Source organism: Lipophrys pholis (genome assembly GCF_963383615.2).
Source record: "Lipophrys pholis genome assembly, chromosome: 5".
Classification (NCBI taxonomy): Eukaryota; Metazoa; Chordata; class Actinopteri; order Blenniiformes; family Blenniidae; genus Lipophrys; species Lipophrys pholis.
Window position 1 is genome coordinate 17799536 of NC_137628.1, and position 15156 is coordinate 17814691.

At 41.5% G+C, this 15156-nt stretch overlaps 1 protein-coding gene across 1 annotated transcript; it reads right to left on the reverse strand.

The window, feature by feature from the left end:
• Positions 1-75: 75 nt before the first annotated feature.
• ldlrb (low density lipoprotein receptor b) lies at positions 76-11870 on the reverse strand. The gene is made up of 18 exons (XM_080463456.1): positions 11544-11870; positions 6960-7085; positions 6433-6555; positions 5678-6049; positions 5231-5353; positions 4982-5104; positions 4607-4729; positions 4342-4470; positions 4087-4258; positions 3750-3977; positions 3539-3657; positions 3289-3428; positions 2859-3000; positions 2522-2674; positions 2256-2423; positions 2053-2127; positions 1738-1898; positions 76-1624 (listed from the first exon to the last, which is right to left on the reverse strand). Exons 1-18 carry the CDS (start codon positions 11623-11625, stop codon positions 1586-1588), a joined length of 2598 nt encoding a protein of 865 aa, XP_080319582.1. The 5' UTR covers positions 11626-11870; the 3' UTR covers positions 76-1585.
• Between the last annotated feature and the right edge of the window lie 3286 nt (positions 11871-15156).

Below are 15156 nucleotides of genomic sequence, written 5' to 3' on the forward strand. Positions count from 1 at the left end.
TAACCCAAGAGCTCGCATCAATACATGAGAAGTTTAAGTGTCGAGCTATGTAAACGAATGAGTCAAACTAAAACTCCAACACAAGCAGGTATTCTTTTACCTTTTATTGAAAAACAGAACACAAACATGAACACGGAGATGCTGAAGCAAACTGCAGTGCTTCACACTCATTCACACACTCAGCTGTGAAGAATAACATTATAGTTTACACACAACCATGCATGATCAATTCCCAGAAAAATAACAATAAAACAAATAAAAAAACAACAACATAGTAACAGAGAAGCAGAACTAAAATAAATTACCTGGTGTGCGGAATAAAGACATTCTCTTCAGGTCAATATGCACAACACCGCTACAGACTCACTGGACCCTGCAGCATGGACTCGTGCAGGAAACCAAGCAGGAGCCCGAAGGCTTGATTGACATACAGTAAATAACGGCTGCACAATGCACAGGCTGTCAGGTAACCTCTTGACAGCCAACTTAGGGAAATCTAAGGCCTTCTCTTATATATTTCCATATATAAATAAAACAATCTTACATATTTACAATATTTCCTGATTAAGATTTACACAAGTAAAAAGGCAAGACCAGAGTGAACTTAAGTGCTTACAAAACTATTTACACAAACTATTTACATTCAATTCAAGGAGATAAAGTACAATCACGTTTTTTTCTTAATTATCTTCACATAGAAAAGAGCCTTTTCTTCATTGTTTTGTTGACTTCAGAAAGCTCAGCAGCTTTTAAATTTACAATGTAAACCATGTGCGGTCCTCCGCACTCACTAACGTGTCTCATTTGGGGATAGAACACAGTAGGAAAACTAAAAACATAAGAACATTGATTCATTAGTGCGATAGGATATGAAGAATGGTAGTAAAGACAAAGAATTCTTCTGGTCTGGAAACCAACAACACGTCTAACTCTGCATCCCAGGTGAGAAAAGGCCACAATATGAAACACATACAAACAAGATTTTACTCTGCACATCCCTTAAACTTCACTGTACATCAGTGTTAAGAGAGCAAAGCTGAGGGTCTTTAAGTGTAACTTGTCTTAGGTAGTCAACAGCTCAAGGTGACATTTTGGTTGCAAACTAATTAATGAACTGATTCTATCAAGGATCTTCAAATAAACAATTTTCTGACAGCATCACAGCAGTCAAGGCTCTGAGATTAAAGGCATCATCCAGTGAAACTGTCATCCTTCATTCTACAAAACTGTTGTGCGGTTACAAGCAGGGTGCGAACTATGGGGGTGCCAGGGGGGAGGATTGTGGCACTGAAGCCATAACTGGACATCAGTGTTAGCTCAGTGGGGAAGACAGGTAGCCCCCCCCCACGCCAGTTCGCACACTGGTTACAATGAATGGCTTCCTGTAGTGTAAGCTTATATTTTCTTTTTTTTCAGCCTCCTTACAGACTTGGACGGCACAGGGCTGAGGTCAGAAACACAAGCCACAAAATGAGGTCACTTGAAGAAGGCAAGCGGTTGTTAAGCAGCAGCAGCAGAAAAAGAAGGCCTTTAGTTCACGTTTCTTTCAGGGAAGAAAGGTTCCCTTTTTTTCTTCATATTTAGGTCATGGGAGATCCATGTCATCCATGCTCACCATTTGCTTCTGTAAAAAAAAAAAATCAAAAAATCAAACGCTGAATAAGTAAAGTTGCAAAATTTCAAACTTGGTGTCATCCTCTAAATAAATTCTTCACTGATGATGAAGTGATTTGATACCTGAGGATAAACATAGCCGTCAGATCCGTTCCTGCAGATGTGCACCTCGTCCTCGGTGGTTTTCTGGTACACCGGATTATCAAAGTGAATAGTGTTGGTGTTCTTCATACGCCAGTGCCGCCACATCAATCCCGCTCCCAAGACCAGCAGGCACATGATCACTGTGGAGCACGAGAGGAGCCGAGGGTCATTCGGTGAGCTCAAAAGAAGCAGCAGTGAAAGCGCAGGCAGATCAAAGCGCCTTGTATTAATGTATGCACGGGTGAGCAGAGTAAACTGACGGTAAGCCATAAAGCGCTGAAATGTGGAACTTACTGAGAGGCACCACAACATAGAGAGCAACAGGATGGGACGAAGGGGCTTCCTCAGGGGAGCCTGCCAATTTTGCACCTGAAAGGAAAAAAAAGTAAAAGACTAAAACACCACCAAGAGAAAAAAATTGACAAAACAGTGCTGATTATTGTATTTGAGGTATTTTGTAATGACTTCATCTAACAGTCTAGAGCTCATTGCTGTACCTTTAGCAGTGACAGCAGGCAGCTGTGTGCCCGGTCTGGGCTGGACAGACGAGGTAGTCGGCTTTTTCTGGGGAGCCTTAGTTGTTCTGCTCGGAGCACGCTGAGTGGGAGCTTTCGGTGGGAGCGGGGCGTCAGTTTTCTTTTTAGTAGTGGGTACATTTGAGTTTTCTGAGAAAATAGAAATTACAAGGTTGTATTTTAAATGAGAAAGAAAAAAGGTGAAAACCACCAAGTTGTTCAGTGATATGTGCAGGGGGACAAATTACCTCTCACACACTGCCTCATGTCAGCTCCCATGGTCATGTTGTCGGGACAGACGCAGGTGTATTTAGGGGACTGCTCGTTGATTTGAGGCGCAGGGAGACACAGAAACTCGCATCCTCCGTCCATATTGCTAGTTTGTTTGCACCAGTTTGTACCTATCAACAAAACAGCAAAAGCAGAGAACATTGGCACATTGCAGCACTACCTTTTATCTCTTATTATCGTTATGTCATTTTAAGATGTGCCTTCATCTTTCGGGTTGAGACAAATTCATATTTTGGTCCATTGCTGAAAACAAAATGTATTAACAGATTTTATAATGACAATGTGTTTCTTTACCGACTGGTTGCTTGAGGTTGTGACGCAGCACAATGTCCTCTGGCTGCACCAGGTCCTTTGCCAGCTCTTTGATGTCTTTCCCAGACAGGCGGTTGGCACTAAAAACTGCACTATTTGCCATGTCGGTCCAGAATACTTTTTCCTGTTTGAAAAAGAAATGCAGCTTGAGTATCGTTTGTCTTTCTGACTAAAGTTCGCGAAAAATAAGGTGCAAATAAAGCATTTACTGTCTACAGGTGGAAACCAGCCGTCAATTGGATTTTACACTGATTGCTTAAATACTGCAAAGTTTTTGTTCATGTTTCTGAACATGTAAGCAGCTTATTTATTAGATAACAGCCATCCAATTATGATTTGATGGTAAGATGATTGAAAACCTCTATTACTAAGTCATTATTTAGTCAATATTTTATCATTTTTCGTCACTAACCTCAAAGACGGTCAGGGATAGGGGATGAGCGAGCTTCTCTGTGTTGTAAATGACGACGTGCCGGGTCCCTCCGTTCACGTCAATACTGGAGAGAGTATGCAGCTTGGAGTCCACCCAGTACAGACGCTGGTTCACCATGTCTGCCCAAAGAAGAAAAACAAAACCCCACAAAAGAAGTGTTATTATGATCCTTATGCAGAAAATGGAAATGAAAGGCTCCTATTATAGTCAGTTATAAAGTTGTGCCAACCTAGGGTGATGCCATTGGGCCACACAATGTTGTCAGTCACCAATGCGACGCGGTCTGCTCCGTTCAGGCCGCTCTTCTCAATCTTAGCCTTCTCACCCCAGTCTGTCCAATACATGAAGCTGAAAAGAACACAGCAAAACAGATAAGAAAAGACTGAAAAGCACAGACTGAAAAATCCAACTGTTCCCATACAAGTTGTCTGTTAACTTACTTATTCACTGGGTCGACGGCGATGGCTCTCGGCTTTTCCAAGTCCTCCCTGATGAGCGTCTTTCTCTTACTTCCATCTGTACTTGCCACAGAGATGGTTTTCAAAACGCTGTCCGTCCAGTAGATGTTTCCATGGATCCAGTCCACGGCGATGCCCTCTGGAGCCTCGACGTCACTGCCAATCACCACCCTGTGGTAGGAGGAATTACCAGCCACATCGAACTTCGAGCTGTCAGAAAGAAGGTAAGAGGAGAGGGATTCACTTTGGGGACAAGACAAGTCAAGATGAAATACGGATCGAAACACACACATTAAAAAAGTTCCTGACTTTTTCTTACCAGAAGATTTTCTTAAGAGACAGGTCAGACCAGAAGATCATCTGGTTTGGAATATCGATGTCCAAAGCCACGGCGTTTTTCAGCTCTGGGATCAAACGAACATATTCTCTCTGGTCCACCGTCAGCTTCCGCACCTCGTGTCGGTTAGTGAAGTACAGGGTGGGCAGCGTGCCTGCAGGAGACATCTCAGTGTTAATGGTCTGTAATCAAATTCTTAGGAAGTAAATATTGACAAAGCTTTCTTTGAAATGGGACCTGAATCAGCTTTGCAGGTTTTGGTCGCGGGGTCGATCGTGTAGCCCTCCTCACAGTCACACTTGTAAGTTCCAGGCAGATTGTTGCAGATCTGATCACATGTGTCAGGCTCATCGCATTCATTGATGTCTGCAGCCGAGGGAACAGAAAGAATGTGGTTCAGATTCAGAATGAGAAGCCAGGATATTGTGAACGATTCTTAGTTTTCTCGATATAAAGCTTGTAAAGTTATGCCTGTAACATAAACTCAGGGAGGGCCTCTCACCTTCACAGGTTTTCTTGTCCATCTTCAGGTTGTACCCAGCAGGGCAAGAGCAGTTGTAGCCTATTTTCAGGTCATTGCAATGATGCGAGCAGCCGCCATTTCCTGTCAAACACTCGTTGGTGCCTGCGGAGACGAGAAGCCACAGTGTACTCAAACAGTATACATGACAGACAATTTTTACCGGTGCTGAAATCCAGAGGAAACCATTTCATTCAAACCACAAACTATCAAGGCGAGTGAGTAGACTTTGCTCTACTGATCATTTTTCCATACGGGTACGTGGTTATAATGCTTCTTTTTCTCCAAATTGCAATCCAGCTGAACTTGTCATGCTATTTTTTTGGGGGTGAAAAGAATTGCAGAAGGTGTACACACCACATTCTTTTAAAGGCTCGTCGGACCAGTCCGTGCAGTCTTTCACCGTATTGCACACTTTCTCCATGCTGATGCACTCCCCGCTGCGACATTTGAACTTGGTTGGGCCTTCACATACATTTGCTATCAAAAAGAAAAAGAGATTACAAGTTAGATTAGGATAATGTTGCACTGCTTTCCCAAGACTTTTTCATGGACCTCAAAGACGAAAAAATGAGTGAGAAGAGATTCAGTCTTTGTGACGGTTACCAGTATGGCAGTCGTGCTCATCACTGAGGTCAGTGCAGTCCCGCTTTCCGTCACACTGGAGGCTGCCATGGATACAGGAGCCGTCTGTACATCGAAACTCATCAAGGCGACAAGTAGGGCGAGCTAGAAAAAGAAAAGAACATGGTTTAAAACGTTCAGGATTGGACCAGATTAGACCAAAGAAAAGAATGATGTGGTGTGAAGATGGGAGGGGTCAAGCATTGCCAACATGATTTACTGTGCAGCCTTTGTCAGTTTTAATTTCACAGAGTATTAGCAGGTGGGGCTGAACGGCAGCAGGATGTATGCTCACGAGTGAAAGGACTGTTAGACCCAGCTTTATTTTAAAGTAAACACTGACTACAAGTCAAAGAAAATTCATCAGAGCCTCGGTTTCCGTTAGAGGCAATCAGCGTAATGCAAAATTAAAAAAGACCAGGGACTCACTGCAATTGGCCTCGTCCGATCGATCAGCACAGTCTGCGCTTCCATCGCACCGCCAGCTGTTGTGAACACACCCTCCATCGGCACATTGAAACTCGTGAAAGCTGCAGGGCTTCTTCTCCAGAACTTTCCCGTTGCAGTTTTCTGGCCACTCGTCTGACCCGTCGGAGCAGTCTGGGTCTCCATCACAGCGCCACAGGCTTGGCACGCACACAGTGTTGTTGCACTGGAAGGACCGAGAGCTACAGGTGGGTTTGGGGCAGGAAACCTCATCTGAGCCGTCGGAGCAGTCGACGTCTTTGTCGCAAACAAAGGAGGTGGATATGCACTGGCCACTCGTGCAACGAAACTGGCTGGCAGTGCACTCTTTAGCTGCTGTGGGGGGGGGGGGGGGGGGGGGGGGGGGGGTGGGAAATTATCAATTTATTGTTGTTCACAAGTAAATTCCTCCTGTTGTCTGCACAGGAATAAAACACATTCAAGTTCTCTTTTCATGTACACTACAGCCTTTGGGGTAGTTTATTAATCTGTGCCTCACTATACCATAAATGCAGTTTTTTCCATTTCTCTCTTCATATGACGTCTATATAGTTCAGTAAAAGCTCACATAGGATATTTCTATTGTTGTGTATGGATTCGTCCATCCTGTTGCCCCGTGCTCATTTACCACATGTTGTCAGCTGAGTTTCTCCTTTTGTTTAGATCAAGCCTGCTTTTACTTTTTTTCATTGAAAAAAACAGTTCAGTGGAAAACTTACTGCAGTTTTTCTCGTCCGCTCCGTTGGTGCAGTCAGCTTTGCCGTCGCAGTGCCAGTCTTTAGGGACACACTGATTCATGGGGGCGCCGCAGTTGAACTCGGTATCTCTGCAAATTTTGACAGCTACGGAGGGAAACACCATTTTTTAGTCTGATGTTTCATTAATGTATTACAGGTCAGTGCTGTGCTGCGTTTAGCCTTTATTACGTTACCGTGATGTCTTAAAATAATTTATTTTTCCTTTCATTCACACTTCTTTTCATTTCAAATAAATTCCTCTATTTTTTGGCATATTCTCCAAAAGTGCACTTCTAATCTCTCTTGTAAACTCATTTTAATTAAAGCAATAGAAGATAGATAAAAAAGTAGAATCAAAAGATCTTTTTTTCACTTTCATATTCTTTTTTCAAATGATTTCAACAGATAATTCAAAAAACTAAATAAGTGAATGATAAAATAAAAATTATTTATCGATAAACAGCTGCATGCAGATTTTTACATTCAGTCTGCTTTTTAATATGACGTACCACAGGTTTCAGGTAGTTCGTCCGTTCCATCGCCACAGTCGTCGGTGTCGTCACAAAGCCACTTGCGGGTGATGCACTTGTCATTTCCACACTTGAACTGAGAGTCGCTGCAGGTGTAAGCTGCATCTGTAAGTGATAAAAAACAGGACAAGAGGTCAGTGCGACAAGAATACAAACCAACTTTGTCAGCGTTTAGTGTTGAATCTACACCTTATCCATCACGTGCACCTCATAGTGAAGTGGGGTTGTGTCAACACACATACACAAACAGAAAAGACACTCCTGTGAAGTTAATGTTTGACCAAAAAATACACACAGAAAAGAAATTACAATCCAAGGCCACTGAAGTTCAGATAAGTGACTGTGTGAAAGCCAAACCTTTGATTCGCCGCTTCACTCAAGGGAAATTGTGAAATGAAGTTAACAACAGTGTGTAGTTCCACAACGGAAGTTAGAAGAAGATAAGAAGTAATTAATTAGCAGACAGAGGAAGTTCAACAACGTTATTCTTATTTAATGTATTCAAGTATATATTACAGATGAGACATTTTGGTCTAGCTTGTGTGTTGGGATTTTGAAGTTTTTAGTCTTTTAAATGTTATTTAGTACCATCTGGTTTAACTAATATGTTTCAAGGAGGGTTATTATCAGTTATATTTATTGTGATTTAATTCCGATCTTTCTTATATATTGTCCTTTTATTTTCTCTTATCACAATATTATGTTTATTCATATGTCATCCTTTAACTTTTCTAGTCACAGTTGTGCCTAGTTTCAGTCAGCATTTTGGGCAGGCATTGTTTCCTGAACTTTATCATGTGACTGCGTATCTGAATGTATCCACACATGTTCATAATGTAGCTGCACAATCTGTTACACATTCATTATCATCATCTCAATGGGCTACAATACAAGATACAAGAAGAGGAAGAGCACTGTTATTTGGACGCATAAAGACATGATCTAGTGAAGTGTTTGTTTATTCGTGGATGTGTCTCTATGCAAACAGTTTTTCTTTGACTGTTTGTGTTTGTCTCTTCAGTTGTGTAAAAGGTACTATAAAAATTAAGATTGATGGTGGAAAGAAACCGGTGATAAAATGAATATTGAACCCAAAAAAGCATTGAAAACAAAATCATATTTTCAACAACAAAAAAAAAAAAGTTTAATGATTTTTAAAAGTTTGTGAAAAAATCCCCCCAATGCCCATCCAAAGGTTTCTGGTGTGAAACTGGATTTTTTTTTAACAGGAACGTGCCCGTAGTTTTTCTACAACGGCGCGTGTGACCTCGGGTTGACTGTGTGACTGTCGGGTTCAGAGGGCTTCACCCCGGATCTTCACACCTCAGTGAACCAGCCAGTCAAGCAAAGGCTCCATTGACATCAAGTCATATGTGAAATTCACACACGCTGCTCTTGCTTCTATTAGTAGGTGCGTTTCATCCCCCATCACTTCTTGCACTGCTCGTCTCTCGTGTGACCTGGAGGCTGGGGACATTGTCAGACTGTCCCTTTAAGACAATAGCATGGGAGGAGTCTGACAATCACCCCACCAGTTGCTCATTGGTGGCAGGGTGGCATTCCTCATAGCAGCATCACCACAGTGACCTGGAGGCAAGAAGCTGAACACAGGGAGGTCTGTCAACATGAACGTGCCACTGAGTCATGACAGAACAGGACAGGTGGGACCGGTGACAACAGAGGACTGACATTTGTAAAATAATGAGAGGCTGCCTTCTTAACAGTTTCAGTGAGTCACTTCGTCTATTTGAAACTGTATAAAAAAGTTAAAAAAAAACTAAGTGGCAAGTTGACTTTATCTACTCTTTTGGGTTTTTTCAGGACTTCTGACTGTGTTTCTCCAAAGAGAGAAAAAAAAAACTCTTCCTGTGCAACCCATAAATAGTCTTATGCTCTCACCGAAAACCACCAAACGGCAGACGCGTGCAGAGGAAGCCATGCGTGGAGCCAGCCGGGGCTTCCAGGAATACAGTTCACAAAGCATACACGAGCTGCATCACAGGATAAGCAGTGATAAACGTAAAACAAAACTAAAAGACTCTCCACTCACTTTCCCTTTTTAGGACTCAGTCCTTTATTACACTTAGAAGGGTCCAGAAGTGGGTCAGATGCTGGCACTTGCTGACCTTCAAACTCTTCACCTCCTCTGTGAGGCTGGAAACTATAACGTGCTCAAGTTTTCATTTTCCACTCTTAAGCTTTCCTGCAATCTCCTCATATGGGTCAGGAGCCTCTCTCGACACCAGTTTGTTGAAAGGAGGCTTCTTTTTTCTCTCTTTACTGTAAATCTTTCAGAGGAGAGAACGAAAAGTAGCTCTCACTTGGCTAAGTGGGAGGTTATCATTTCTGGCCCTGTTTAGGGCATGTTTGAACATTCATATTGAAAAATCCTTTAAAATATATTGAAGAGCAAAGAGTGTATCTGTGATCATCTACATTTTCTGTTTAAATGTGTCATCAAAGCAACATGACTCTTTTCATCTCCACTGAAAAATGAACGGGGTCACACCCAATGACCTGCGACATTCTAGTCAAGAACCTGCAAAACTGTTGACAAAGGGACAGAAATAAACAAAGTTGTGAACGCCATCAAAAAAGACAAAACGAAAACACAATGTGCCACTAACAGCAATGCCTGCAGAAAGATAAAACCAAAAAACGGGTAAGCGAGGAAATAAATCCATTAGGTGCCATTTATAGCAGTGTTGCGGAGGGTGCACCATGTAAGGTCAAGTTCAGCCTCAAACACAAACGCGCTCCTACTATTCAGTTCATATTATCTCTGAAGGCAGACATGTTTGATAGCAGAAAGAGGAAGAGAAACCAGATACCCATAAGGGGTTCAATGACTTGTCATAGTGCAACATGACAACAATCCTCTCTTGGGACCATTTGCGACTCTGTTCTCTAACAATGCATCCTTGTCTTTTTATGCTTTCATTCATTGAAGCATACAACTGTGGGTTAATAAATGACTGGGATTACGAGTGCCGACACCGTACAATGGTTCAGTAAACTACCTCAACATCACTGAGATGAGCATGCAGAGTTATAAATAATAGTACACACGGGACACAAGTCTCTCTAGCTATGGTCACATATGTTTAGCTTTAACAGTAAATGCTGATAATAAGCAGAATGCTTCCTGTGGGGCTTTCGCTGACATTCAGCAACTTGCCCCTGCAGGCAAAAATTTGCTCCAGGGGCTTATTGGAATTTACTGATGGGTGCAAATGTGTGAGCGATGCTACAGCTATAATTATATACGGCACGATACAGTGGTATCGCTAAATAATAAGTGTCTGCCTTTGTGAGTCACTCTGTGGAAAAAGTTTCCACGTAGAAAGAGAGGGAAACGCTTGCACTCTTCTTTAGCATATTGCAAGACTTTACCTCATTTCAGGAGCATTATAAACACAAAATTAATCCATGTCAGGTGTTTGACCAAAGAAACACTTGCATGCCAATACTATTAGCTAATCTAATGACTGTAAGTGAGCACTATCCTCGGGGGGGAAAAGTTTTAATCTGAAACACTCCCGATGGAAAGTGAGAATTATTGGATTTGAGAATGTAATGAAGCTCAGTGTTGGTCTTTATTCCTTCACTAACTATGTTTTATTGTCATTTTAAGTAAGACTTTGTGATGAACAGAGGGAAATACTTCAGTTATGGCAATTTTGTCTTTCACTGTGTTCATTTTGTACTTTGAGTTGCCCACTAATGTTTGTTTGTTTCTGTTTTTAGGTTTGACCCCTTTTTTGTATAATTATTTGCTTCATTTTAGAATAATTTCAGTTTGCTTTTTTTTTTCTTTCTTCACCTGCATCATTCCCACGTGAAGTGGCTTTATATTCCCCTGGAAGTTATCAGGCAACATGTGATGCCTCTGTTATTGTGTACAGTATGACTGCCAAGCGCGCGCGCCCGCACACACAGTATTAAGTCTTTATTATGGATAATCTTGAGCAGCTGAAAAAGAAATGCAGACTTTCGAGCATCCCTTTTATCTGCTGCTTGCGGCAGAGAAGAAGACAGCTTGGCGTGTCAGCCGCGCCCTCCCTTTCTCGTTGACAACCGCCTGTTTCTGCGTTTGTTCCGCCCAGCTGAAACTCAACCCGGCCGGCGAGTGTCTCATCTTGACTGGTTGCTGCGCTCCGTTCTGGGACGCAACGAGCCAATCACAATGTCGTGCGCAATTCCATTCATTTATCGCAAAAAAAAACCAACAAAAAACTATGCTCAGATAAAACTCCAAATGATTTTATTTAAAAATATTCGTTTCTATTTCGTCACTCATGATAATCACAGATTTAAGAGGTGTATGTTAAAAAATGTCATTGAGTCAAGTCATCCTGCAGAATTCATGCGAAGCGCAAGAAACGTTTGGAAAATGTGTCGCGTAAACACACAAATAAAGCAAAAAAAAAAGAATAAAAAACAAGAGGCAGAATATCACTGACATTTAAATGAACAATTTCAAAAAAATAAACGTGTGCAGACAAATGTATGACATTTTTCAGCAGATAACAAAGCTGCTTGACAGGAAATGAAATTTCTTACCTGCTTGAGCCAAACATTGAATCAGCATGAGCAGACAGCAACATGCAGGCAGCCCAGTGAGCCTCCCCAGCATCCCAAACATCTCGACACGCTTTTTTTTTTTTTTTTTGGTCCCTTTTAACAGCTAAAGAAAAGTCAGCTCTGGGTACAAATATGAACGAGTGTTGAAGTTAATGTCAGAGTCTGTGCGTAAAAGAGGGCTGTGGTCCAGGCGGAGAGGAGAGGCTGCAGAGTCACGCTGAAAGTGCGCACAAAAGCCAAATACGAGCAAAATGATGAGGGTTCCGAGTAACTTTTGACTTTTTTCTATGCTGCTGACAGAAGGGCGGTGCTAGAGTAGTGGTGTGATATTTTAAATTGTACGTGAGCCACGTCGATGGGAGGAGCCACAGTGTTGCTGCATCATTGAAGGGCTCAATCATCATGATCATCGACCTCATGTTTCCTCCCAAACCGGTATATTTTCCGGTGTGTGTGTGTGTGTGTGTGTGTGTGTGTGTGTGTGTGTGTGTGTGTGTGTGTGTGTGTGTGTGTGTGTGTATTTAATTAATCCAAGCTTTACTAAAATATATCCACATGGGAAAACACATACATTGAATTATCCAAAACAGTTTACACTGAATGTCAGTTTTCACCAACATCCATGTGCGGTCAGGTTGACTGTACAGTTGAGGTTTGTACATTAGAAACAATAGAGGAACAAAAAGCTTCTGTGCCATGAGACCACATGTGAGCATGTGCTGCCTCGCCACACACACACATTCCTTTGTAACAGCATAGCTTTATGAGTTCAAACAGTTACAACAGTAACTCAAAGCTGTGACTCACATGTCGAGTTGCTTTGTTCTTCCATCTGACTTCCTGGATGGAGGACTTAGACCCATAAAATCATCTTCACATGAAAAAATTAAATAATGCTTTGTTTGATACTTTCTTGAAATTGTTGGCCAACATTGTTTTCTAGTGCACCACCCACATTCATATTAACCAGAGCAATAATGGGAAAACTCAGTTTAGTAGAGAATAGAGGAAACAGACACTCACACTAACTATTATTTCTAAATATTAAGTAAAATCAATCCATCCATCTTGTTTCTCCATGCACCATGGGAGTTCAGGGTGCTAGAAGTTTAAATGGCGTGAATTTATAGTGTTATTCGTGGTTGTGTTTGTGTTCCTCGGCCACGTTGTTCGCACTCGTGGTGTTTCCACCAATCCAGCAAAGGTGGCTGCAGTTCGAGGTTGTTCAAATGCCATTTAGCTGCGGAGCTTCCCGGGTCTGGCCTTGTACTACCGGTGGTTTGTCAGAGGCTTGGCCACCATCGCCATTTAATTGCACCGCCTCATCAACAAAAGCCAGCCACTCCCCTTGGATGACAGAACTCAGAACAGCTCTTACAGAAGTTCTGGTACTGGTTTACCCCGGTGCTGGGCAGCACTTCATCGAGGACACGGATGTCAGTTAACGTTGGTGTTGAGGCTGTCCTCTCGGGGTGGATATGTCATAACTTTGCTTTGAGATTTATAATTCATCTGAAACCCACGCAAATGTTAAACATTACTATAATTTCTGTCTGCAGTCACTCCAAACGTGAACAGATGATTTGCAATGAAAAACATCCTCATTATGAGAGATGCAAATTGTTTCCTGCGAGCCACTACAGAGAGAACTGTCAGTTACAGGAACTCAATAGAAATCTGTGAGGCAGAAGCCTTTTTCCCATGTCTTTCTTCCTGGAAGTGACTCTGACTGGGAGGTGCTTGACGTCACCCTCTCCTCATCCCTCCCTTTTAGTTTCCAAAGTAGAACGTGTGTCCAATCGCATAAGAAAGCCATCTATCATGTTGATGGTGATTTGTGATATTAGACTGTAGGATCACAGTAAAAATGAAACAAGATGTGACAAGTTTACTGAGCGAACGTTTACTGAGTTCATAAGATCCATGCTTTTAGTTTTAAATCGTCTGTGATCAGGGAGGTGAAGGGAAAGTTAGTTCAGAGGATACAGAAATGAAAGCATGAGAGTGAAACAGACAGAGACTCTTAGCGCGAGCACGTGTGTGTGTGTGTGTGTGTGTGTGTGTGTGTGTGTGTGTGTGTGTGTGTGTGTGTGTGTGTTGTAGACAGCATGGGTTGAGAGCTGTGGGAGGCATTCCTGGAATGTCAAACAAGCAGCTGGATTATATATTCTGCCCCACACAATGTTAACACATGTTGGGGCTGACTGAAAATGTAGCTTTATTGTACCTGTGTGCTTTTTTCAAACTCCATCTGCCACCTGTGCACAGGTTAGTAAATGATTAACTCACTGTCTTCTGAAGACAACAGTGAGTCACATGGAAGTCATTCTAATCGTGTGTTTCCATAAAAAGCCTTCTTGTGATATCGTATGTTTACATTATCACACTAAATTGTTTGCACTGATAAATTTTCAGATAGGCCATCTGCCAAAAATAATTTTCTATTCTTAAGTTTTTCATTATGAATCAGTTGAGTTGTCGGAATAGAAAAAGCATTTTGAGTTTGATTCTGTTGGTGTCGTGTCAAGGAGTCAACTAAAATTGAACACATAAATTGGATAAAGTATTACCAGTAAAGTTACTTCCTGCTTGCTTTGCTGCAATGTATCTGACCTTGTTTGATGTGGAAAACATGTTAAATTGTGACAGAGTGTATCCGTTCTGCTCGGTTACCAATCAACATGCCTTTTTGCAGTTTCTGAGGCAAGTTATACAACAACTTTCAGCCTTTATAAACCATCAAGCCACATGAAAAGATTCAGTCAGCCTTCAGGTTGCAAACAAGAGTGGAAATCAAACTGAAAGTCACGCCATCTTGCAATGAGGCAACACTGGAAAGCGCTTCACCAACTTAACCTACATTGTTGGAAATTATGTTGATCGACAAATATAATTAAGTTAACAATACTAATTGTGAGAAATTGGGGTCAGGAAACACTACCAGCATAGGACCAGTGGCTAAACATTGTGAAAAACATCTTCTTAATGGAAAAGGTAACACTCAAGACTACAAGAACCACAACTGTGAAAAAAATAGAGGAAACGGACTGGAAAGAACAATAGTGGATTATAAACAAATGAGCAATGTCTTTAAAACTTGTATATCATGAATACCTATCCTAAGTGCCTTTGGTTCTCTGGTTTTAAGTTTGTATTTATGTTTGTTTAGGAAAAAGTTTTATGTTAAGTTGGAAATAAAAGTTAAAGTGACTAAACTGGGCGTCTTTATTGCAAAAACTAAGATTTTAAGTTTCATTCACCCATGATAGTGCCTTTGTGCAAACATCAGTCTGTAGGTTACAAACAAATTGTGAAAACATCATATATTTCCAAAAGGCTCCACAAGTAAATCTTTCTTTGTCTCTATGTACAAGTATGAAGGATGATATCAGTGTTTATAAACCAGAGAACAAGACAAATGAAACATGCACAAAGTCTCTACAGTATCAGCTCAGACGGTTAGAAACTGTCACAGTGCCCCGTCGGACAAGTTTGCATAAGCTTTTGTAAAAGTGATAGTGATATCCTCATGACAGGTTTTGATAAAATTAAAGTCAAGGAATGTAGATACAACCACAAATTTACAAAAGAA

Excerpts from the sequence above, each read along its gene's own strand:
- ldlrb (XM_080463456.1), bottom strand. The coding sequence starts at position 11,625 with ATGTTTGGGATGCTGGGGAGGCTCACTGGGCTGCCTGCATGTTGCTGT. Across the intron at positions 6,050-6,432 it reads AGCGGACGAGAAAAACTGCA|CAGCTAAAGAGTGCACTGCC; the intron begins GTAAGTTTTCCA and ends CCCCCCCCACAG. Across the intron at positions 1,625-1,737 it reads ACGGCTATGTTTATCCTCAG|AAGCAAATGGTGAGCATGGA; the intron begins GTATCAAATCAC and ends TTTTTTTTACAG.